Source organism: Molothrus aeneus, chromosome 2 (genome assembly GCF_037042795.1).
Source record: "Molothrus aeneus isolate 106 chromosome 2, BPBGC_Maene_1.0, whole genome shotgun sequence".
NCBI classification, from domain to species: Eukaryota; Metazoa; Chordata; class Aves; order Passeriformes; family Icteridae; genus Molothrus; species Molothrus aeneus.
The window spans coordinates 11,711,688-11,738,498 of record NC_089647.1 but is presented as its reverse complement, the minus strand read 5'-3'; the positions used below and the strand labels follow the sequence as shown (position 1 = coordinate 11,738,498).

Sequence of the window (26,811 nt, the reverse complement as noted above, 5' to 3'; positions counted from 1 at the left end):
AAACAGTATATCTAAAGACATTTCAAAAATAGAATGAAGAACAGGAACTTTAGCAGAAATGGTCAGACAAGCAATCCTAACAGCTTAAGATTTCAACGGTAAATTCCTTTTATTAAATCCATTTTTCCCTGCTCAGCTATTGTTTTATTGCTGATTCCTATCACAAGCCTCTCTTCAGTGATGCCCTCTTGAAATCTCTCTGTTTCTGAGCACGCACATTCCCCACACATGAATCACCTCACAGCAGGACAAACCTAATCCTTATTCTTCCGCATGGAAGCACAGTGCCCAGCCAGAGCATTCAGGGACTGACACTGCTCTCGGTGTGGGACACATCCTTCATCCTCTTCCATACATTTCCCTCCTCCAGGCAACTCACTGACATGCCAAAACATGGCTTTTTAGTGTAATACAAGAGGACAACAATTTACTTGTGTACAATGCCTTTTATGAAAAGTAATAGCATTGTCTTAGGTCAAGTAATAGTCAGGCTTACTTTCCAACTAAAAGGATCAGTGGAGTTGATCCTGAGTGGATTCTGACTCCTAGGAGGCAGGGAAGGTGGTTCTGAATCTCATTTTCCCCTTGGTCCCCTGAAGCTCCATGCTGTGTCAGCAATTATCCTGCTACTCAAAGTAAAAAAAGCAAAATATGAGTTTTCCATCCATTTACAGCAGTAGTCAGGGAGTCTGGGAAAGGTGAAAACCCTCACTTTTGCAGAAAACTCTGACGTCACAAGGCATTCAAAACCCTCCAGGGTCCCTTTCTGGCCCATACCACCAGTGTCCCCTGGATGTGGGTGGAAGAGGAGCCCACTGCACCCTTCTGATGTCTCCTAATTTCTTTCTTACATGTCTCCAAATATTTTAAAGAAAGACTAAACCATTACTATTATATCTTCTTATCAGCAGTGTAGAAAATCATGTGTAATGATTGTCATTGTTACAAGTACTTCATGTTCCAAATACAGATTTTTTTGTTGGCATTTCCATTTCTCGTTAGCAAACAAGCTATGCCAAGAGCAGCTCCTGCAGAGACCTGCACAACAGTCATTGGAATGAGTCTTGTGACATCAAGATGGACTCCTTGCTTACCACACCTTTGCTCTGCCCAGGTGCTTCCCAACATCATCTCCTTCTCTTCTGTATCCAAATGGAAAAGCTGAAGGTATTATCTACCTACCTACCTACCTACCTACCTACCTACCTACCTACCTACCTACCTACCTTTCTGCTGACAGATCATTCTGCTGGCATAGTAGGAACTGTATACACACACATCAAATTGACCCCAGTAAAAGCCTACCGAAGCTCATTTAATCCATCCCCATTAGCTTGTTGTACTGAAGCCAAAGCAGAGGCCCTAAAATGACAAACAGCCATCAGACACTAGCACTGGTCACTGAAATAGAGCACTGAGAGATGATAAATGATTCCTCTTTCTTTAAGAAAAAAAAAAAAAACACCAAAATTCAATCCCCAGAAATTTGACAATGTAGGACATTTGCTATGTTACTAGGAAAGTAACCCCCCACCTCCCCAGCCTCCTGCAGCACATAGTCCAGGGAGAGGGACCAAGAGCTTGGAACTGGCAATTCACACTTCTCACAAAAGGCCAAGATTTTGATCGGGGGGAGAGGCAGAGAACAGAAGTCCCCCCTGAGCTCTGGTTCACCCCTGGGACTAGGACCACCCCGGATGGCAGCCAGCCATGGTGTCCATGGCTTGGGACTGCTTGAAGCTAATCCAGGGCACAACTGCTCCAGACCAATGCTTTGCATGTGCAGGGATTATGACAGGCAATGCTCACTGTTAAAGAGAGAGAGTTAATCTTCTAAAATTTTGCTCTAAGGTTTGAAACTAGCCTAGCTACTTCTAAACACACCCCTTCATAGAGAAATGCCTAGTTCCTGATTTAAATTATAAAAACATGTATAAAAACTATGGAATTATGGATTTTAAAGTGTGAAACTTTTTTGTCTGTCATAGGACAGGATTTGGTGTGTTAGTGCTCCCTTTCCCAGTTTCAGCAACTCACTCCTTTGAGGAGTCCTGCAAGGCTTCCATGCAGTTCATCTCCATGTTAGTGCATGATGTAAGATTTATTAGAATGTCCACCTTCTTTTCTGTTAACCTCAGAAGTAGGACTATTGGAGTTTATGGAAAAGTTTGACTTCTGATAAGAGGAAAAAGGTCAGAAAAACATTTGTGAAGGGAACACAGTTTCTCTGTAAGGACAGCAAATTCTTATTGCATTAATAATGACTCAGTCATGAGGACAGAGAGAAGACATTGTCAAGTTAGATACTCAGAAAAGGTAAACTGCAGAAGTGACCCAGTGTTAATGAAAACAGCAGTAATCCCATTATTATGTTTTTGCCAGCCCAGACTTTCATGGCTTATGTTGTGATAATTGTAGTTAATGTCATTTACTTTGTAGCAGGCAAATTATTCATAAAGAACACGGTACATAGAGCTCATTGTAAATATTTTTGCATATTCAGTGTCAGCTCACGTCTAGCTGCCTCCTGAGCGTTAATGCAGCCTGCACTGTATTGCAAAAGCAAGCCATGCAAAATAAATTACGTGAGATTTTTAATCTATCCCAACAATGAAAGTCATGTGAGGAATAGAAATGAACTGGAATGCATGACACTGAAGTTGCAGCTATGCTATGTTAACAGTGCTGTTAAAACCCAGTGAGCTGGGTCTCCAGCCTGCAGATTTTAACAAGCAATCTTCAAATGTGGCATTGAGTTACAGAGAAAGATTGTGTGGCTTCCTTTTAAGTAATGATTTCCTCCTTTACCTTCCACGTGCTCCTGGATTTGAGATTGAAGTTCTTTCCCTTTGTTTGTGTTTGACCCACCTGGATTTTGTCAGTAACACAGGAGAGCTGCAGCCTGCAGAGGGAACTGCAGTGCCAGTCACCCACCTGCATGGCTGCTGGAGCCAAAGGTGCTTTGCCCACACGGATGCTCTACAAGATGCCTTAGGGAGAGACTCGGGATTACTTCAGAGTCACATGAAATAACTGCATACATTTTTTTGCAAGCTCATAGTTGATGACAACATCAGCATTATCAACTACCATCTCCTTTAAGTCTTAAAGAGAAAGTGGCAACTGCTGCCAGCGCGCTCTGTCCCGGCACTGACCGGAGCAGGGTGCCCTGGGAACACTCTGTCATGCCTGTGAACACTCAGCAGGGCTCTTACATGTGGCAGGCAACGGGGTGCACATGCCATCCTATGCAGAATAAAGGGTTTCTGCACATAGGAGGAGGGTAGAGGTAGCTGGAAACTCCAGTGGCAAAAGCTGAGGAGTCTGTAGCTTTGAGTACCACAGCTGAGGATCACCATTTTTTGAATGCAGAGAGAATTTGGCTACATGTATCTTTTTTACAGGATCACAGAGCACTGGAAAGCTCCTCTGGAGTTTGTCTAGGCCAATCCCTGTGCAGAGCAGGGCAGTTGAGTGCCCTGGGCACTTTTAGCCCCACTGCTGAAAGTCCTTTGTTGTACTTTGATCCTTCTTTCCACTTTCACACTGCCTCCTCCCCCTGTTGTCAGCACAAATATCAGTGCAGCTGCCTGCTGAACTGAATGATGAATGTACCCAAGCTCAAACTACACTTCACCATATGTAAGCAATTTTAAACCATATCGTGTCTCTGATGTGGCTCACGGCAACTGCACCAGTGCTTATGCTGACAGGATAGGAGGGAGCCCAAGGCCAGGAAAGAAGAGTCAAGACAGGCTGGGCCAAATCTTTCTGCAGCTGCCAAATGCTGCAGTTCAAAATGCACCATTTGAGGCTTCTTAATTTTATGCAAGGACTTACAACGCTGCCACTTCAGACAGGCATAGAGCAATGTGAAACTGCCTTGCATTGGCATAGCTTCTGAGCCATACTGCCTGCAGGGCAGTGTCTGAATCCAAACCCCCCCTTGACCATGGGACAGTTCACCTGGTGAGCTGCCTGGCTCATCTCATACTCTACAGAGCATGCAAGATGCCACCTGGGCAGTCTGAGCCCACAGAACCAACCTCAGTAACAACACATTTTCCAAAGTTCCACATGACTGCAAGGCCTGGCCACCATGGAGAGGATCCCAGGAAGCCTGGGAATGGCTGAGCACAGCACTGCTCCTCAGACACCTGTAATTATAATGGCTTTGGGAGAAACAGAGCTGTTTCAGAAGTGGTCTGAACTAAACAGAGAGAAGGAGCAGCTTGATCTCACAGCTCCTGCTTGGTAGAACAATGTTGCATGCGAGATGGAGGGGAAGCACTTCAAGTTAATCCCTTTGCAGCAAAGATACAGCTGCTGTTGGTGACATTCAGGCTTTGTGACTTTCCAGGTCCAGGCCAGCATGCAAAATATCACATGAGATTCCTGTGGGTGTGAACAGGAGCACAGCTACCAAACAAACACATGCTTAAACTCTCCTGTAACAAGCAAGCCCTGGCAAGAAGTAAAGTACATGAAATTCACTACTTCTCCTCATTTAATGGTGTTGGCACAAGAGTCAGGGAGTTTTCCACCTGCTGACCAAGCTGTTCTATGTATTACAAAGGATAAATAGTTGAAAAAATAACCTATACCAATTAAAACTTTCCCCTGATATTTCCAGCCACTCCTAAACAGCCACAATAATCTATAGAGACACAACCCCCAGGTTTAACCATCCTATCTTTCAAGCCTGAGGAAGGTGGCAGAGAACAGACTGAGAGTGAGAATAAATCTTCAGAGTTTCTGTGTGGCACCAGACAAGCTTTCAAACTCATGTCCTGCTTACACCAAAACAACACAGCAACATAAAGTTAACAGCCCATGCTTGCTGACTTCAGGCAGGATGGACTTCTGGACTAACTACCCAACACAAAGCACCTTCCAAAAAACTCAGTACCTGGAAGTCTGGTAAGAAGATGGGGATTAGCCAAGCAATTCCTCAAAGAGATTACAAGAAAGTTTTCCAGTTAGTCGTTTCTTGGGGGAAAAAAATGCAAATTTCTTTGCCAAATTGACACATATTTACCTTCAATGACAGAAATAATATTTTGTATTTTTTCTTTTTACTTACAATATATTCCTATTAATTTGGATAGGAATTTAAGAACAACGTTTATTTCACTTATTCATTTAAGAACATATTTTAGTGCAGCAAGCTTTGCAATTTTTCTGCAGAAAAAAAGTTCTACAAAATTCACTTTTGAAGCAAAACTATAAGCTTGCACAGTTACTCCTACCTTTCTCCTACTTTCTTAAACACCAGCAATTAAGCACTTATATGATGGTGATCACTGAGGGCAGGAAAAGACACTTTCTCACCTTATATAGAGCACAACATAGCATAAAAGGTAAATGCTGTCTACAAATCATTACCTTACAGTTGCTGCTCCTTGACAAGGCAACTTTCATACTGATCCCAGTGGAATTTTACCCTGATTAATTACTTGCCAGATTCACTCGGAGACAAGTTTAGGCAGCGTGGAGTCAAAGGAGAGAATGAGGAATGAAATATTTTGGCACAAAAACAAGTGCTTCTTAAAGGCAAAGTATCTTTTCTGTAATTACAATGTTGAACTTAGATTTGGAACAATTTTTTTTTAATTGGCTACTTGAATCTATGATATTTAGAAACCCTAAAAACTTCCATTTTTCTCAAGTTATTCCTGTTTCTTTGACAATTTTACTTGACTGTATGTGCAGTGACAAAACTCATTAAATGGAACTTTTGCTTGACAGCATCTGAGTTTATTCTAGAATTAGCTGTGCTCCTCTCAAAAACAGAAGCAAAAATAATTTAATAACTTTTCAACATTATAACCACCAGTTTCACAATGGATGATGTGGCTGCTTTCAGACCACAGCATAACACATGCCCCGAGATTAATGTTTAAATTAATAACTACGTATTTACAATAGTCAGAAACCAGCACCAGTATTTCTCAAGAGCACAGACAGATGTAGTTAAAGGCAGGATGGAGTCTGCATATGCTCACTGCTACTGCCTAAATTCTGTGAGTCCTTCAGTGTGCTCTGATTTATGTAGACAGTGACAGGTAATGAGCCACCAAAAATGCCCAGGTACCAGCAGGATACCAGGCTCCAAAAATTGACTGTAAATTCCAGTCCATTAGATCAGATTACAGTGGGCTCATCCTTACATGGCTAATTAATATTTTCATTATGAAATCAATACCCAAAGTCTCCCCAGTGCAGGAGACAATAGGGACCCCATAACCAGCCTGGTTTAAAGAGCAAACTCTTCTTCCCTCTGGACTTCCTGCATGGTAAATAGGGGAGCAGGAGGAATAAGGAAGTGCACAGACAGGAATTACCACACCACCTGCATTAACAAATTATGCTGAAGCATGTGTTAACTGTAACATTCAAGTATGCTTTATTAAGTGTTATAAAATATATACAATCTCAAAACACAGCGCATTTTGCACACAGTTTGTCAGCCCTCATGGGTATCACTACAGCATTCAATAGATGACACACTTCCTTATGAAATCAGCAGACCAGAAAGCTAGGAAAACCCAAAACTACTCTATTTCAGATTACAATCTCTTTAACTCCCCACTGCTTAAGGCTCTATTTCTGCTACCTGAGTTGATTTTGTTAAATTCACAATTTTTTGCATCTCCAGGAATAGGGTGGGGGAAGCAGAGAGGAGGGATGGTGCACGCTTTTCAAAACACAAAAGTAGTAAGAAAAACATCAGGAGTGGCTTTGTAAACTTTGCATTAAAAATATGAAAAAGAAAAAAATTTGGTACTTACAAAACTGAATACAGCCTACTTAAAAATCTTGAATCTAAAGTGAGATCAAGTAAAAAAAAAACCAGCACTTCATTTCATAATGTACTTCAGTTTCACCATACTGGAAAGTCATGCAAAAACTGATGCCTGTTTCTTCATGTTTATACCACTGTTATGTCACCAATCTTGTGTGCGATGTCATACTACAAAAAGAAAGAATATCATTAATCTATAGCAGCAAGAGGCTAGGTACTGTAACACACAGTAATTAAATGCACTTTTATACCAGTTTATACCAGCGTCTGATAGCAAAAAGGTGAAGTGGTGCAGCAAATTAAAACTTCATTTATTAGTGGACTACAAATAACTGTACATTTAACTTGGAAATTTTCAGTATCTCATGGATTTCCCTGTGCATACCTACTGCATTGCACTTTTAAAGCACCTGTCAAAATCCACTAAATGCCTCTTGCCTAAGTTTCATACCAGTAACTTGCATTGTCAAAGAACCACACAGTTCTGTTGTTTACTGCCGTGAACACTCAGTTTTCTCAAAGTGCCTCATCCCTACCTGCACACCTGCTTATTTCACCATTTTTTTAGAAATCACTTCTAGTTCCTTGACTGTTATTGACTTTTCTGGGGTTAATGCTTTTGTACATTATTGTACAAAAAATAATAAATAATTCTTTGCTGCAGTTACAGTTCTCTATCAGCTCTATATTCTTTGAGTTCATATTCTAAGACTGTGGCATTGTAAGAAAAATGATAGCTTATCATTTTTGCCACATCTCCATGCTACAAAATGCACTTTCTACATGCTGCCTTTACCAATCCTGCTGACAGTCACCAATATTAATTTTGCAAACATGTTAATACACCAAAAAACAACTCTTCCTAACTAATAATCCACAAATGTATAAGGATGTATTGTGTTTACTGGAAACATCTCATTTTCTGACCAAATTTCAGCTTATTATAGGCCTTTGTATAATTACACCCATCCTCACAGATTTTTAGGACGTGCCTCAATGACACAATAACTTCTCCATAAGAGCAGTAATTAAAACAACTGGCTCAGGCTATTTCTGCAACAGCTCACTTTCTTCCTAGCACACTGTCACACTGCAATTAGAATTACACATCAAATGGAATCTTCCAGTTGCATGTGACAGTAAAAGAAACTGAGTGCCTTCCCAAAACATTGCTTGGAAGAGTAACTCAAAGCAGCACCAAGTTCTGCTTGGCTGGAAATCACGACCTTTGCCTTCTTTCTATTTCAAGCTGTCACCTGGCATGAGAACCTGATGTTCTCTGAACTTCATTCTGACTATTGTTCACATAATTATTGTTGTAGGGAATATTAAGAGACTCATTAATTGGGACTGAACACTGAGGCCAGAAATGTCCTTTCTGTATTCCTGTCTTTGCACCACGGATTGCATAATACTTCTATTTCCTACCTCTTTCATTTATAGTTCTCAAGTTAGTAATTAGCAAACATATGCCTTCTACACAAGGTTTAGCTGTTCCACCATAGTTCATCCTATCACATTCTACTGGAAGAGCTGAAGAAACAGTGCTCTTACACTCCAAAACATGTATAAATCCAGCTTTTCTCAGGGATGGTGTGCAAGCAGGGGTTCATGTAATGATGTCTCTCCATCAAACTCCTCTTTGCTCCAGTTCATGAACAAGTCAAGAGAAAATTAGCATACCCTGCTTATGGACAAAATTCTGCTACATGGCACACTGAGACAAGCTGGGACAGGGGAATAGTTATTGATACCCCTGTTGTTTGGAAAAGCAAATGTTTTCTAAATCTGATGCTTAAATGAGCTAAAAAGGCAAACACAATCTGTTCTCCCTTGCTGCACTGCCCTGATACTTTCAGTCTTGATTTTCTTTTCCTTTCCTTCTCATCCAAGCAAATCTCTAGCAATAAAACAAAATTATTAAAATAAAGAAAAATGCAGTCTGGCAAGTGAACCTTAGCATGCAGCTAGAGGCTGTTTGTGCAGCTGTGATAAAGAATGAATAAATAATAATAATAAAAAAAATTGAAAACATCCACCCCCCAGTGTTGTAGCTTATAAACAAGATGTGCTAAGTCCTTTGGATCATGCAAGGAAAACTGTCAGTTAATAAGAAAGTACTGTCTGCCCAGGTACTTGCAATCATAACAACATTAAGTTTAAGCTGGAAAACCAGGGGCCAGTTTGAAATCCACTGTATAAATGTAGTTTAAAGTGCCTAATGCCTAAAGCAGAGAGAGACAAGCAAAACTGGCTGGGAACAGAAAATACGATAGAAAGTGACAGTAAAAAGAACGACCCTCCACAAAAGCGTGATCAAAAGCAACATACCATACTCAGAAAAAAAGAAAAACCTGCCTCAAACTCTGTCCTACTCCAGTAGTGAAATCCATACCACAGACAGGAATAAAAAGGCAGCATGTGACAGAAAGAGGAAGGCCAGGCTGTAGGCAAAGTGTATGAACAAACACCAGGGCAAGTGATGCCAAGGAGCTTTCCACCTCTTTGGTTGTATTTCAGCCTGTCACACACAGGGTTAGGTACCTCCAGTGTCAGTAATGGTGAAGGAAGTACTCAAAACAACAAATACATCTGTATTTCCATTATCTCACTCTGAGAATACCTTCCAAGACACCTGCAGTGAGCAGCAGGGGAAAGGTGCTGAGGGAGTATCAAATGGAGTGATGAGGACACTTTCCCTCGCATTGGCAATGGCTTTGGGAGATCTTTCACCCTCAGGAAGCCCCATAATGGGATCTACTCAGCTATTATGTTTTTTACAACTGAAAATACTCAAGGAGTGGCAGAAGTACTGGAAGAGTGACTGCTATCAAGACAGAATTAAAAAACAGGAAGCAGCAGGGGACAGAGACAACCGCAGATGGTCTCATCAAGATAACAATCTTTAAATATATCTATTTCAAAATTTCCTAAGATTATGAAAGAAATTGAAAGAAAGTACTAGATGGACATCTGGTGAAGACTGAAAAGGATAGCAGAAAGACTTGCCAAGGATAGCTTTAAAAACAAATGACAGTGTGATGGGAAACCCTAGTTCCAAAAGTCACAAAGAGTCAACAGAACGCTCCATTCTAACAGCTATTAGAGATGATGAACAAAGAAGATATGTCAATAGAAAATAAAAAAATAAATTAAAAAAAACACCTCTCAGCTAAGTCATGACAGAGCCAGGACATCAACCCTGATTCTCCAGCTTGTTAATCAGAGTCCTCTGCCTTTGGATTATTTTGTTACTGTTTTTATTGCTAGTGAGTGAGCCTCTGTCAGCCATGTCAGGCTTTAAGCATGTCCTCAGCCTCCTTGCATGTTCAGCAATTTTCCCCCCACGTACAATCCCTAAAGCCAGCAGCAAATGCAATAGCTCATATGGCTGGCCCAGACACGCGATGTTGACAGAATTAAATTCACATGTAGAATGCAACAACCCAATTGTCACTGTCAGTTGAAATCCCAGCTTGCTCAGGTAACACCAGGGGCAGGGAAATCATGTTAATTTCTAATAGGCAACAAAAGGGACTGTTGAGCATAAAGGCTGTAACTCTCCTTCCAGCCCTTTCATCTAGGAATAAAGGACTTTAGTGGGTTGGTTGAGATTCCTGCCTGCCCACCCAGTTCAGATGTGCAAAGATCATACTTAAAATAATAAACCTAAAATATTTCAAGTAGCAACACAACCTTGATTTTAAAAACATAAAATTGCTGTCTACAACTTTGATGCCTTTCAAGTATGCAAATCTAGTAAGATCACAGCTGTAGGTTATCTGCACAAGAATCACAATTTTCATTGTGCTGCTGCTAAATGAAAATCAACAGACACATTGATGAGGATTTTTTTTTCCCTAAATGAGCTGCAAATGAAGAACCATCACAGGTGATCTTAACTTCAGTCTGAAAAATATTGACATTTTAATGAGTAGCTCTAAGGTCTGCTTCATAATAGGCAATTGGACAATAGTTGCACCTATTTTTTTGGCAAATAAAAGGGATGTACAAGTATGTACTTCAATCCTAGCAACAGTGTGTATACAGATGATATAAATATAGTGTTTCTTATCACAACTGTTAAAACCTATCAAAAATTGCACTAATAATTCAACTGTACATTTCTAGAGCTTTTTGTTAGAACTTACTAAAAAAAAAAAAGGTTTAACTGATGCAGACTTCTCAATTATTTTCCTGAGTAAACAATAAGAAAATAACCATCTGGCACCTTAGAATGTTTCTCGGCTTTCTGTTGGAAAACACTCTTGGAAAGTCACTGCAGAGCACCAAACAATTGGTCACATTTAGGCATAGAGAGATGGGGAAAGAGGCTGCTAAACCATCAACCATGGGGGACACTCATAGTTCCCCAACACAACATTTATTACTCTGTTTCCATACAAAGCACTTCTATTTAGCCATATTTTTACCTAAATGGGCTGGAGACAGTATGGAAATCCACAACAATTATTTTGTTTTTTGAAGTTCTGTGTCTTAAACACAGTGAGTTTTCCCATCTTAAACAGGAATACAAGATCATTAAATTTAAATAGGTTACCTAAAGAGGTCACCCAAACCACAACTCAAGTCCGAAGCAGAAGGTATTGCAATGCCTAAGCAACTTCATTTTGAATTACGGAGCACAAGGACGAAACCAGGGCAAGACCAAACAGTTCATTTCAAGCTGTGTCCTTTTAGTAATGCTGAATTTTTCTCATGTACCAACAAGAAAGAGGGAAGAATATGTGAAAATAAACTAATTGCAAGCTTTATTTTGTATTTTACAGATGAGATGAATGGTTTCTGCTCTTGACAGCTACAGGATTGGAAGTGACATGGAAGGGCATTTTATTTATGTGGAGAAGAAGTGCAGTGCTAGCAGCCACAACATAAGCTTTTTGACATGTTTCACAATCCACCAGCTGTGCCCCAGAATTGGCATCTTCTTTAGCAGGCAAAACAATTCAGTAGTGTGATGTATTCCCACTATTGCCTTTATTCCTAGTCTAAGGTATCGGCTTCCCTCCCACCTGAGCTATTGTACCGGGAAACAGAAATCCTAAATTAATTTTATCTTGATCTCCTACAGCTAAGTAAGGCACAGCACAAGTGTTTTGACTCCAGCAAATAGTTTCTTTGAAACACCACCCACTCAGCTGCCTGTGAGTGGCTGGGACTGCCATCAGAGCCCTTAAACATTGGGAACAAATGCTCTGCTGCACAATTTAACTTCCTTGAAATCTGACTAATCCCAACTACTGTCTCACAGGTAAAATATTACCTAGTGACACAAAATAGGGAGATTCAGATCCCTGGATGGGATAATAGTTTCAATTACAAATCGTTGACCAGGACAAGTCACAAGTTGCAGAGAGGTGTTGTTTCACTTGTACAGCAGTAACTGGCCACAAGAAACAAAAGCTCAAGTTGCTTTCCTACTCACACAGAACCTGACATAATTGGAAGCTGTTTACTAATGGCACTAAATGACTTTTAGAGCTCTTTACCATCTGATTCAGTATTCCTTCATAACAAATTCTAACCCAAGTGACCACCACATCCCTGGAGATGTTTGTGCTCAGAGCACCAAAAAGCTGAGCTGTCACCATTTGCCCTGTTTGGAGGGTTCAGGAGAATCTATTTTCTTCTGCTTCCTTACACAGTACTGTTAGTAATAATATAAGCAAGTCATCACCTGCAGAAATTATGGATGGTAGTCAGAGTACAAGGCTCTGCAATTTAAGCAGTGAAGGTATGCTGGCTACATAAGGAACTCTGAATGCAAAAATGTTTTGTCTTAAGACCCCTAAGACAGATGTTGCTACAAACCAGAGTAGGGAAAGGTTTCAAGAAGTTAGAAAGTTCATGCATGCTTCCAGAACTCCCATTTCACAGAAAATGATCAGACCCACTGCTTTTTTCTCCCCAGTTTGCAATTAGGAAAAATTCTCTGGGAAGGAGAGTACAATACCCTTCAGGTACAGCACTCAGCTTCTGCCCTGCCTGCAGCTCCCCAGAGCCACAGCATCCAGCCCTGGAAATGGGACAACTGTCAAGGCATCACGCAGCTCCCCGCGCTTCCCAGCGGACACACTGCCTCCAGAGGTTTTTCCCCTAAGAAAAAATTAGATTAACATCTGAAAGCACATCATTTTATCTTTGGTAATGTCTCTTCTAATATTGCCACTTTTTAAAACTGTTACATAATCAAGTTGTGTAATCAACAAGCTCAACTTCCTTACAAAGCTGTTCCCCTCCCTCCTTCTATCCATCCATCAGCCCTGGCATCATGCAGGGTTCCTGAATGAATTGCACTGCTTTGTTTCCCAAATAATATGGTACAATTGCCCTTCATCTGTTTTTCCAGACAGCATTGACCAAAAGAAACTTTACTAAAAATGAGGATCCAAATAGGAGCTGTTGCCACTAAATACTACTGATTTTGCATATCCAAAGCAACCTGGCCAGTGCTTCGACTGCTGAAAGCTGAAGTCTTCAAAACACCAACTTACGAGGGTGACACTGACTTTGATTTCCAACGATCTAAAAATCAAGAGATACTTAAAGGCTTCCTATTTCCAGAAACTTGACTTTGAACAAACATCAGAAGCAGAGGCAACAGAATCCTCCAGGCCAGTTTTCTGCCAGAGTGGTTATTTTATAAAATTAAAGGTTCATTCACTTCTCCTGGTAGCTGTGCCTGTACCATTCCATAAAAAGCCTAAAGCAAATTAGGAAGAGCAACAGAATCATCATCACTCAAGTACACACATTATTTTTATATTAAGATGCAAGTCTTCACGTCTTGAGAAATCACCTATGCTCATCCACAAGCTAAAAGTAGTTTTAGAATAAGCTGACATTTGGAAAGGTAGGCAACACTCATAGCTTTGTTTCATCCTATTCTTACTTCTGCTACTTAATCAGCTATTTTCTTTACAAACTATTCCGCTTTATGGATTTTACAGATAGGAAACCAGGCAAAGTTGCTGTCATTATCTGCTTTTTAAAAGAGCCTAGCAATTAATTGCCTATCAGTATTATCATAGAGCTTTGAAACAACATCAGGGAAACAAATTAGAGGCAGCTCAAAAGACGCAGCCAAGATGTTCAGAGAAACAAACCAACAGCCAGACATTTTCTGACACTTTATCCAAGGCATTGTCTAACACACATAGAAAGGACCACAGAGGTTCTGTAGAGCTACCAGGTGCTGAGTGCCCTCTGTTCTGTCAGGACACTCAGGAAAGTTCTAGCGGTTTTGCTGGAATTCCACAGACCAGCTGGAGGTAGTACTCAGCTTCTGGTTCACGGTCACCTCCACATAAAAGACCTGAGGAGCAGCTGAGGCATGCAAGAGCCATCTGTGACAAAACTGCCACCCTAAGTTCAACACTTCCATCCTTTCCCAAGTCTTGACAAGAATGTTAAAAAGAGTGTAAGAAAGGCTTCTTAGAACTCTATAAATAGAGACAAATCTGAACTTCCATGTCTATTAGGTTTCTTTTGGTATTTAAGCATGATTCTTAATTTTAAATTTAAAAAAAAATCCTAGAGGTTTATCTACCAGTACTCCATTTAACTTCACATGCTTGTGCACACATATATTGGGTTTTTTATATATATAAAGAAGTCACTGGAACTTCTGGCCTGGCCCAGAACACATTAATATATCAAGATAGGCATGCATTATAACATAAGAACATGCATATATTATGAGCAAATGTAAGTTAATTATGCCTCCAATTATATGAACTTAAGGCATGCCATTATTGCAGATAAGAGCCCATGCCAGACTTTGGATCTCCACCCTGGAGATGACACTGGAGAAGTCACATTAATCTCAGGTAAAATGACAAGGACAATAATCAGTTGGCTTGCAAGGCCAAGCAGGGCAGAGCATCCCGAGTCAGCTCCATCGAAATTGAAAGAGATGCAAGTTAACACATGAACAATAAAACCCCCTAGCATTTTATCAACATACTTTGAGTGCTGTCAACCAGCTTGTTTGAAATTTAAAGGACAAAGATTAATCAGTTTCAGGAATTTTTGGTTCTACCTAAAATAAAGAGGGATGAAATCTAATCTGAAGTTCATTTCCAGGCTTATATTTCAGAATAACCATACCTAGAATTAAAAACCCCACCTAAAAGTGAGTATTTTAAAATATCTAAAGTTTTATTTGCCTTGGAAGGGGGCAGGGGGGAAAAACAACAAATAAAATTATTCATGCCAGCATGGTATACACAGCCATATTTATTAGTTCACGTCCAATTACATAAAGAAAAAGCTGAAGACATATACAAGTGCTGCTTTAAAATAAAGACAGACTACTGTTTTCTCCAACAGTTTTATTTCAAAAAGTACACAAGTCTGTCATGGAATTATAGCATTTTAAAATTTTGGATTTTGTTTTTTTTACAAATTCACTCACAATACCTGTATTTTAAAATACCATTCCCCCAAAAGTGTGAATATAAAAACCTCATACTGAAATTCATATCAATGTTCAAAGTCCATGCTTTGTGCATGAGAAATGTAATGTAACATTGTAACATTTTGGATCCCAGGAAGTTGTTATTGCTCTGATTTCAGCTGAGCTATGCCTCAATGCTAGGGGATTATCCAATAGAGGGCCCCAAAAAGCACCTATCAAGTGTATAAAACAAGGTTTAAGTGACACAAATAGCATAATATCTTTAGACTGAACAAAGACCTAGAGTGATCCAGAATATATACACTGCTCAGAACAAAACTAAAAGCTTGTCATGGAAACCAGTAATATACAATATTCAGCATTACATAAAAACTTGCAATTCAGAAGTCTTACTTGCACTATTAAACAGGAAGCATACATCTAATATGAATGAGACTACCAAGAGCTGAGAAAGACGTATGCATTGTACATTTCTTTCAAAAGCCATGTTTTACCCCTCCAACAAGGCATTTCTGTGCACCACAGTTTTGGAAGAAGTATTTGTTCTTAGGGAAGGAAGTTTCACACAAGTATTTTTAAATACCCACTGCAGAAAGTTGATGAAAACCCTTGTAATGTATGGACAAGTGTTACGTAACCTCTACAGTATTACAAGTCTAACACTTTATTCACACCATGCTAAAATTGAGGGGTTTCTTTCTATATATAGTAGTCCTCAACAGGCAAGTTTACAGTCATGACATTAACTAGAGGTTTCTTGAGCTCACTTGGAGTATTTACACAATGGTACCACCCTCCCTCCCCTTTCCCCCCCTTTTTCTTTTTAACAAAATGAGATTTTAAAAATGCCACCTCATCAGCTGCCATTACTTCCTAAAACTGTTCTGTCAGCAGAGCTCTCTGTCACATCAGACAACTCACATGTTTAACCAGTTCATCTCCCACACAGCTAGAAATTATTGTTAAAATACAGTAGCTGCTTTTGAGAATCATAATCCAGTGTAAGTGAACAATCTAGCGACAAAAGAAATAATTTATAGTAGCAGTATTATGTTTTCATAGTAGTGTTGCATCCACCCAAAAAGGCATGATGATAGCAACTTGAGGCAGAGTTTACCCCAAGTCAGAGGTTCTATATTTCAGATAAGGACTGTGTCAGATTCCATTTCTTTCATTTTTCCATGCAATTACATAAATAGACAGACACTGTCAAGGCTGCTAAGCGTAACAGCCAGGCTCTGAGGGCACATCAGGCTGTCCTTCTGCCCATTTATTATTTTGCACAAGCTGACAGAGCATCAAGCATGTGTAAACTCTGCTCCGTGTGCTTTACTGAGACAGGTTTCTGAGTTTGAGTGTTCTAGGGCTTACCTGACTGTAAGTTACAGGGTCTCAGGCCAAACCAAAAACAAACCAAAACAAACAAAAAATTAATTTAAAAAAACACATAGGTCCACAGACGGCTTAGAACCAAATGTAGTAGGTTTGCTGCCTGGTTCCTCAGGTTTATAGCTCTCTCTCAGTCTGTGATTCACTTTAGTCTTGCACTCAACTTGTATTTGTAGTAACTATACCCTTTTCATTAAGAAAGGCCTTAGTTTCAAGGTAAACAATCAGTGTATGATTAACATCTTGGAAGTCTCTTCTATCACAATAATTGGATGCAAAAACATGTCTCCTCATCTATAGTTCTTCAGAAGCTATGTTTGGCACATTTACTAAGCCTATTATTTACCACATAAATGAAAGTCAATTATCTCTCTCATTGGTACAACAACTGAAGAGCTTACAGGAACACAAACATTTGAATCATAATTAGCAATTGAAGGACTTAAGTGACATTTTGAAATACAGAACAATACAGAGAGAGACACTGAAGTTCACATCCAAAAATAGGCATGAAGAGGTATAAATAGTACATAAGAATCAAGAAATCAGATCACAGTGTCATGTTTTAAGAACTGTACCATCATCTAAGCACCTGTTCATACAGTATGTTTAGGCACCAGAAATTTAATAAAAACTGAAGTTACAATCAGGCAAATTTTATTGACAAGGCACACATGAAAGATAAAAAATCTGATCTCTAACAGTATCAGTTTACAATCTAAAAAAGTCCCAAATGTGTAAAACTAACTCTATATTACTTAATAGCCATTCAAGTTTCTAAATTCAGTACGAAGGGTATGTTAAAATCATGAAATTGTTTGAGTTGTAAGGAGCTTAAAGATGACCTTGTACCAACCACTGCCATGGGCAGGGAAATTTCTTTACAATAATAGTGCCAGCCAAAAATTGTGCACCTATTTACAGATAGGACAAACATTTAGTAGTAAGCCAAAGAATTAATCACAGATTTATAGGCAGCTACAGATAAGCAGATACTAAACCTAGAAGTCTGGGTTAATGCTTTCTCTCACTGTTGCTACATACAAATAATCCTAACATCTTTCAACAGGCTATTCAGATATTTCCGTCATCAACATCAGTGCACATACTGTAATGAATTTACAGTTTTCCAAAATACCTTGCAGTTCAACATCTCTTAGCTAGAGTCAGCTAAAAGAACTCTCTCCCATCTGCTCCCCAGCACAAGACAAAGAAGGTAGAAAACAGGAAGAAAGGAAGAATTCACAGATTCAAACTGTACAGAGTTTTAAATGGAGCTTTTGCAGGTATGTAACAACAGTCATTAGAAGCTACCAGAAGTCCTTAAATACATGTGAAAGACAAGGAATTGTTGTGTTTCTCCTGTATTGCTTTAAGTTTGCAAAATTGGGAATAAGCATTTTGAATCTTGCAACATGAGATTTGTATCAACAATTCTGGGTAATTGTTTTCTCTCAGTTACATGAAACGCTTGCCCTCCACAGTCTGAACATTGGTTCAGAATATTTAGGGCTGCTAAAGAGGCAAGAAAAAATGAGCTTTGAACTCCTTGCAAATTCATACAGCCAGACATTAGCATCTTGAACAAGGACTGACTACTGCTTAGGGGCATACAAGAAAAGTTGTTTCCACAGTGGCTAGAGCAAGAGGACAGACATCAAATACCAGTTACTTAAAACAGGTTTCATCAAATCCCCATAGAGCTTCTAGGAAATTGCTTTGGAAAAAAAACTATGAGCACTGCCATAGTACCTAACCAGGCATTGGAAAATGCAAGGTACTACTAATTCAAGACCTGTGTAAAGATACATTAACTCATTCTTACTGTGACAGTAACAGTTGGGCTATAGGTTTTAGAGCTTAGATACCTCTACCAACAATCTGATAGGACCTCTTGCATCAGATAACATAAGTATTAAGTTATCTGACAGGACCAGAATGAATTATCATAAAAAAAATTTGTGTTTCAAAGAACTTGCAAGGTTTTCTGTCACACTTCCACTCATTGCCCTTTTAAATTTAGAACAGATTAATTAAATTAATTTAATCAATCAAATGACTGTCTGCCCCTGACAAATAAGAGCTCCAGTACTCCAAATAAACATCACCAGGTTGAAGAACCACATAAATACTCAATTTGAACAGAATTCAAAGTCATCCTTGGTATTTCAGCCCCCTGCAACTATACCAGACAGTGGCCAAGTTAAAATATTTCTGTTATTCCACAACTGAGAATAAAGTCTCAGGAACTCTGAGAAACTTCATGGTCTACACATGAAATGCTTTTGCTACTTCTCACCTGTGTCTCACTGTTACACATTCAGAACTGTACATTAGCTGACAGTGTCAGAACCTCCTCAGCAACCTACCAGAGGTCCAAATACCTTCAGTGTCCGATATTTATTTATGAACTTCAACATTTTTAGCAAATAGTTCAACTATCATATCCAAATAAATTTAAAATTAAACATGAGAATTGGTGGCTTTTCAAACTCACTTGTATACTTTCTTCAAGGAAAATTTCATGCCAGTGTTTAAATGAGGGATGGAACACAGTATTTTTCTCTAATACTTACAATGAACACTTTAAAAAAAAACAGCTTTTAAATTAATAATATTTTATACTATCGACCCATCTTTGCTTTGTGCTGGAATCATCACAGGAACAGCTCCCATTCTACTTAAATTAGGTGCAGCTACCTTTGAAGGTGCAAAGGCTGGGGTTTGAGTAGGAGCACGGTCAAAGTCTTCACTTGGGACTTGGCTATATGGAGTTTTGGTATATCCTTCCATGTTGGAGGGAGACATTGAGCCCAGGGAAGAACGATTGCTGCCGATGTAGCTGCGAGCTGTAGAGCTGCGACTCTTTGGAGGTGGAACATCTTCTCTGAAATGAACAAAACACCAAAAAACAATCAGTTGCAGAACAAGAGTCACCATTACTTTAAAACAAATATTCAGGTTTGGTATTTTCTATTCCAATATAGTCAAAAATATCTTTATATCTTCCTTTAAAGTAACAAAAGCTCCCCAAACCCTCAATATTCATTGCCTCTAAAATGTTTGCTGAAATTAGACAAACCACAAAAAGTTCTCCAACAAGCCATTAGTGGTATAATAAGCTTTCCAGATTAAGACAGAAATCTCAACTGTTAAGTAACTTATTTGCAGAAATACACATTTAAAAGTTAATCTTCCAATAATACTGCTCAGAAACTAGAGACACATTGTTACCTGATATCATGATGTACTTCTTTCTCGTATTTCTTCTCTCTGTGCTTCTTACAAAAACAGAAGATGATAGAACACAGTACAGAGAGACCCAGCAGAGTTCCTATAATAGCTCCAGTAATTATACCAGCTGTATTTACGGCTAGAATAGACAAATAACATCACTGTTTGTTAAATGTCAGAGTTATAAGACCATTCTTTAAACATTAAGTCCAGTATGTTTCACATGAGGCAAGTCAACGATACTGAATCACTGAATCAGAGGGGGAGTGCCCAATCACATGCATTTAAAACAGTAAGACTTGAAGCGGCACCCACAAGTTACATAAGAGCATTGGGGTTTTTAACCATTTAGGAGTTTAGAGAAAAAGACTGTTCAGCTTTAATACAAGAACACTGTGTGACTACTGCACAGCAAACACTTACGAGGGGTGACATTCAGCTCAACAGAACATTCATCTGTGCCAACTCTGTTTGTGGCCACACAGCTGTATGTACCAGAATACTCTCGAGAGGCGTTCTTCAGAAGAAGTTCCCCTGTATTTTTATCTACAAACAACAGAAAGGAGATGTTTACCATTTTCCTAAACATAATTCTATATATAATATCAAAAAATTATTAAACCAGCATATACATGAAATCTTAACTTAAAAAATGCTATATTAAAAAAACAGATTAAAACAGTTCTATCATGCTATTGTTTATAGAAGTCTTACTCCATCAGAAATGTATTCCACAGTATTTGACTTGCTCTATCTGCTGAACAAGTTAGATGGGGTCTAGATTCTGTAGAACACACTCAGTGTCCCCAAAACTACATTCACAAGCCCAAAACTAACATGGCTTTTGTGAGTTACAAGTCACTCTTGCACAATGTCCCACTCATTCTTGTCCAGCATTGATATTGCCAATTTCTCTTATTGCTACCACTAGACAAATTTGGGATGTGGAGAAAGAAGGGGCATAACAACAAGTAGCCTAAAGTCTTGAGTGGTACAGAGAACATTAATGACCAACAGATTCACTGTCAAAACAATGACTAAGAGACATCAAATAGGAGACCAGGAGTCAAGTCCAAAATGAAGAACAGTATTAGGTTCTTCCTTTGTAGATGATTTTCAGGGATCTGTGTTTTAAGATATTACATACTCTAATAGAATGCAGAAGCTTACAAAAAAATGGAGATTTTTTGCTTGTTTTAAATCATATTGAAGCCACATCTGAATTCCCTATGACCACTTAAGCACAAAAGCAAAGCCATCAGCAAGCAGGAGAACTAACAACATCTGGGCACAGGTGAGCATGATACTGCAGCTCTTCATGATAAGAATCTCAACTTGAAGCTTGAAACATTTCCAAGCATGAATTAAAAACCTGAATCAACTCCAGCTTGTTTCAAAGTCAGTTTTGTTAGAGGGCAGAAGTGACATTTAATCTTGACAACTCTATAGTAATCCTAACCCAGAGATGCTTACAAGTCAGGATAAGCCAAAAATAATATTGCAATCTTTTTAATTATTTCAGAGTAATAAAAGAAATTTGACAGTACTCAGCACAGAAGTGGCAGGAAGATTCTGTGTGCCAGATATTCTCCTCCAGTCATAAGACAGAAGTGGGGATCCTTCTTGTGACACACATTTCAAGGTAACATCTTTTCCAATCTCCTGTGATCCTTCAATGGAACATTTAGTCCGTGCTGGCTTTACTAATAAACAAAATATCACTGAATTAATAACAGTCACAATCAAAATATTTCCTAGTTGAGTTCTAGCAGCCAGTCCATTTCTATGCACAGAAAGATTTTTCTACAAAATATGAATCAGGTGCAGAACTTCTAGAAATGTTTATAATTCTAAATATCATTCCCTTCATTTCCCAGAACAGAATTATGCCCATCCCTCCCAAGGCCTCAGTAATGACCATAATCACCATAGATTCAGTACAACACTGCCCAACAGAAGCCTTCATTTCAGACATTGAAAATAGGATGGAATAAGCACATAAAAAACATCACTGAAAATTTAAGAAAATAAATTATCTTACCAAGTACAGTCAACTGTATTTTCTTGCTTTGAACTCCAGGAGCCTTCTTCACTTTGCACTGATATGTGCCAGTGTCTGATGCTTTTAAATTCAGGATATCCAGTGAACCATCACCAGATCTGGGATCAAGGTTAGTAAACTGCATTCGCCCAGTCAAACCAGCATAATAATGATTATAAACCCTGTCTACAGCATACATAATTATCTATAAAAAAAAAAAAAGAAATATGATTCAGAAATCCACTTAGTGTGCAAACATTTAAAACAACTTCATATCTTTGAATTTTCAAGTTTCTTTCTATAGCTTTAACTCCAGAAATAAAACAGAGTGAGTCAAATATCTCCACCTTCAAAATACCACCACACACAGCATTATAGTGAATACTCCAACTAAACACCTGACCAAGTACCAATATGTCAGCATGGACTTCTGACTGAAAGAAAACTTTTTAGAATTGCTCCAATTTAAATCTGCAAAACCTGCTTACTAGTATGAATCATCTTACTTATAAGGCTTTCGAAGACAGGAAAGCATCAAGAACTAAAAGAGTTAATATATTTAAAATTAAGTCCTCACAAATCTATTTTCAATAAGGAAGATAATGCAGGTACAAAAGCAAAGTTTGCTTTTTGGAACTGAAGTGTATTTAATTTGGAAGTTCTTCATTAGAAAGCAAGTTTATAGTGAAAAATGTCTTAACATTTCATCCTTAATCCAGTATTTCAAAACTTCCACTAGATTTCATGTGACTGGTGCTTCAAAGCAATTTAAGATCACAAGCATCCCAACCTGAAAAGGTGGAACTTTAAAGAGTCAGTAAAAACCTCATACACTGACCTACTAAAATAACTGAATTAACACTGTACAAAGAGAAGTCTTTACTTACTATTTGTTCCCTCTTTTGGTTATCTGCTGGTATCAATACCCACTCAATATCTAGTGGTCCTTCATCTTCCTCCGAGAGTTCAAAAGTACATGGCAACGTAACTTTCTCTCCTTGTGCTTTTTCAAACATTGACTGGTCAACTGAAGTTATAGTCAGGCTTCTCGTCAGACCTATAAAAATATAATTTTATGTTTTGAAAACAAGTCACATTCAGTTTTTCACTGTAAGTGCTCTATGACATACTTTTCCTGTATAGAAATCATGCCATCAGTCACCTCTGAAGAGAGCCTGCGCAGACCCTGTCACCCAACACAGTGCTCAGTCCTGCGATGCTCATTTGGAATTACACCCAACAGGCAGCTACATCTTTCAAGCCACACTTGTTGGTTTTGGGGGGGGTTTTGCACAATTCACGTCCCACACAATCCTAAGCTAAACATTTTCAGCAGCAGGTTTGAGTCACTATATAATCACCTTACCATTACTCCCTCACTGTAAAATGAAAGTATGGAACAGCAATGAAGTCTGCCAGGACAGACAGAATTCTTGAGAAGTCCTGGGTTGGAAGTAACTTACTTTGCCTTTAGTTATAAGGGCTCCTCCATCTACAGGGAGATAGAAGGCAAATTAATCTTTTCCAAAAATCTCAATGAGTTTTTTTCACTTGTTTGTCTGTTCTGCTGTCTTTCTCCTCTAAAAAGGCTTCATAATCCCTAACTGCATGCCTCTAGGCAAACATGCTTCCAAACAACAAATTTTCCTCAATTCAACCCTGAAAAAGAATTCATATAGTGACACAAAAAGAGCTACTCAAAAGGCCTACAGCAAGATTCCCTGTTTCACCACAAACACAGGCTTCCCTTATATCAAATGTACAGGCTTGCACATCACAGCCAGGATGTGGAAAGCATACCCTTTGCTCATGATGAAAATAGGTTTGGCACTGTTACATCCACTGTTTTGCCCACCTTGCTGGAAACCAAGCTCAGATTTTTGGTCAGTTTATGGTTGCTGGACACACACACACACACACAGATGTGACCACAGCCATGAGAGCTGCAAGGCCACCAGAAGAGTGGACAGCAGGAGGAAGATAGATGGCTTTGGTGCCTTTTACAGAGGTAAAGTAACAGCCTCAGATGAAAAAGTCTTTAAAATCATTTCACACAGTGCTTTTATGTTCTAACTTGCACTTCTCCATATAGTAGAGGAGCTCCAGTGAAGTAGAGGAGCTTCCTTCACTAGATCATTGAATATAGTGAGTTGGAAGGGACCCAACAGATATCCTTCTGCTTTTTTAAAATTTTGCTCTCTACCAATCTTTGCATTCTCTTCCTGATGACAAAGCAATGGAATCTTTAACAGCTATTTTAAAAAATTCTTCAGAAAGAGAAATAACTTGACAGACTACAGCCTGCAAGAAAAGCCTTCCACAGTAGTTGAAGGGTTATTATAACTAGGTAGGGTTATTATGTTTCCTACCATTCATAGTATTACTTTTCATGACATTACCCTCTGTCTGGTGGAAGAAAAAAGAAACCACCAACCAAAAAAATCCACATCCACTTGAGGTAGCAAAGAGATTTATGTGCAATGTCTCTTACCAACAATGTACACCTTTTCAAGGATAACTCTAATAAATTTGTCCTACCTCTTTTTTGACCACAGTAAACAGATCTGAACAATTAATTCTCTGCTACTAGGCTGAATTAATAGTGTTCCCTAAATAACAGTGATCTCCATGAATACCAGTTGACTTGTCACAATCCTATCCCCTCCTAAAGGATCTTTTCAGATTTTCAAACGAGCCATTCTAAACCTCTGAATAAGCAAAGACCACACCAGTACCACCTCTGTTTATGGGTAGATTTAAAGTACATTCATGTTTCCATAACACACAGTAACATTTACATCACTAATGTAAATTCCTGAACTATTTTTCCACACTCTTCTGTTTCCCTTTCCCCCATGGCCTCGTTAGGGAACTTCAATACAATACTCTCAAGTTCCTCTCCAAATTGCATCTTCAACATTACTATATTAAAGAAAAGGGATGTGAACTCAAGTGCAGTTTAAGTGACTGATAATGAAATACATTATGATGTTACTGGCTTCCTTAAAAGCCTCAAATCGGTAACCTGGGAAATTAGAAGCTTTCATTCTGAAGTAAATCACTGAAGCAGAGCTGCTGCTCTGTGGCAGCATCTCCAGTCACAGTCACTTTGCCATCTGAAGTTCCACAACAAAGGATCACAGCACACGCATTTGATTTCCCCTCCCCACAGGACAGCCTGCTGAGAATTTCACAAATGGGACAATAATTCACGTAAGAGCAACATTCTGCCTTTTCACAGCAGATAGTGGGTAATAGAATTCATACTCTGAAGACAGTAGGACACATCCCTACTACTAAAAAGTATCAACCCCTCTGATTTTCAGTTGGTACCCGCTGAAACACAACATGACCAAAAAAATGAACAGATGAGTATCCATGTGCTGATTTTCTGGACTACTTTTCTAAACAAATGGGACTTCTACGATCAATGTTTTATTTCTCTCCCTCTTCAGCTGTTACTTGTTCATCTCTTTGACAATTTCAAAACAAATATAAAAGGAGAAATAACAGTCCAGTACAACCAGAAGTCCCCCAATTACTCATTTGTACTGACATAGCTAATAAGCATTAAATTCTTCAACTATCTCTTGCCTCTCCGTTGCCATTGTGTGAGTATAATTTCAAAGTGGACATTACACAGTTTCATGGCAAAACACTGGGAAAGTGGCAACTGGGAAGAAAAAATATGCTAAAAGCTGGAAGTACTACATTCAGAGACACACTCCTAGGAAACTAAACTCCAGCAATCCCACCTATCACTGCCTGGCAGCTTGGTCCAAGTGCTTTAAAAGCCAGGAACAGCAAATGTTTCAGTTTCTACTACAACACTCATTTCTCTGATCCAAACATATAAATCAATATAGTAATCACATGCCAAAAAAAAGCAGAACCCAACAGCCTGAAGAACCTTGCCCAACATAGAAGATTGCCATAAAAATATTTTTAAAGTTTAATTTTTTGATACTTTTGAAGACCAAGTATTTTGTAGTATTTTCATGCACACTGACTGCATGCAAACACGTCAATGAAAGCTAAAGCACACAATCCTCAGCACAACACCCAACAATCATTGCTGCACGAGAAGCTTCCAGCACACACTAGCTGCTAAGAGAGGTACTCAAACATCAGTCTGAGCCTTCTAATTATCAGAGCTTTTCCATAAATCTCAATTCCTTTCTTACTGCACATCTCCCAAAACCACTTTTTCATAATACCAGTGTTCCACAGTCTTTTCCTTACAGTAAGGCTGCAAACACAAACCTTTTTTCCACTTTTTTTTTTTTGGGTCAACATCAGCATGCAGAAGCAGCAAGCACCTCAATTAAGGTACATGTCAGAGCTAGCTAGGCTTGGACTAAGCATTAGCAACACAAGGGAGGGGCAGGTAATACTAGTTGGAGATTCCCTTCTGCAGGGAAGACACACCATCTGCGGCCAGGTATGCTGGAAAAGGAGGCTTGGCCAATTTGACATGTCACAGATTGTCAAGGGTCTTATGATCTTTATTATCATCACCAATAGTGCCTTTTTCTTTTCTTTTTTGTTCCTTTCCCACTTAATTATTACCTGCTATTAACAGAGACCTGGATGGGGCAAATCAAGTGTGGCTAGAAAACTCCAGGGGCAAAGAAGGACATGGGATCCCAGGCCATCCTTGCTCTTTTCCTTTGGGGGGGTGAAAGGCTTGTAGAGACACATCCTTCAAGTTAAGAACTCCCCACAGGAATGGCACTGCAAGGAACACTTTAACTTTTATGGCCACAAGTACCCCTGAGAAACGAGGTCTGCTAAGCTAGAAATAGGATCCAGTCAAGGAAGTGGGATATGAACAACCTTGTCAGAGCTGGTGAGGAGCCCTGTAAATGAGAGATCTGCCAGGGAATGGTTCTTTAACTTAGC

General features: G+C 39.0%; 1 protein-coding gene across 3 annotated transcripts in view; it reads right to left on the bottom strand.

The window, feature by feature from the left end:
* Positions 1-6,382: 6,382 nt before the first annotated feature.
* CXADR (CXADR Ig-like cell adhesion molecule) overlaps positions 6,383-26,811 on the bottom strand; it is a 32,694-nt gene continuing 12,265 nt past the window's right edge. The window contains exons 2-8 of one of the 3 annotated variants that reach the window (XM_066571934.1): positions 22,797-22,966; positions 21,910-22,114; positions 21,416-21,571; positions 20,292-20,414; positions 19,869-20,007; positions 19,335-19,521; positions 6,383-6,973 (exon numbers count right to left, since the gene is read on the bottom strand). In XM_066571934.1, the coding sequence (XP_066428031.1) occupies positions 6,932-6,973; positions 19,335-19,521; positions 19,869-20,007; positions 20,292-20,414; positions 21,416-21,571; positions 21,910-22,114; positions 22,797-22,966 (1,022 nt within the window). In that variant the 3' untranslated portion in view covers positions 6,383-6,931. Of the gene's footprint in view, positions 6,974-15,046; positions 19,522-19,868; positions 20,008-20,291; positions 20,415-21,415; positions 21,572-21,909; positions 22,115-22,796; positions 22,967-26,811 lie in introns of those variants that run through there. The other 2 variants (XM_066571933.1, XM_066571935.1) reach the window with 2 other exon arrangements.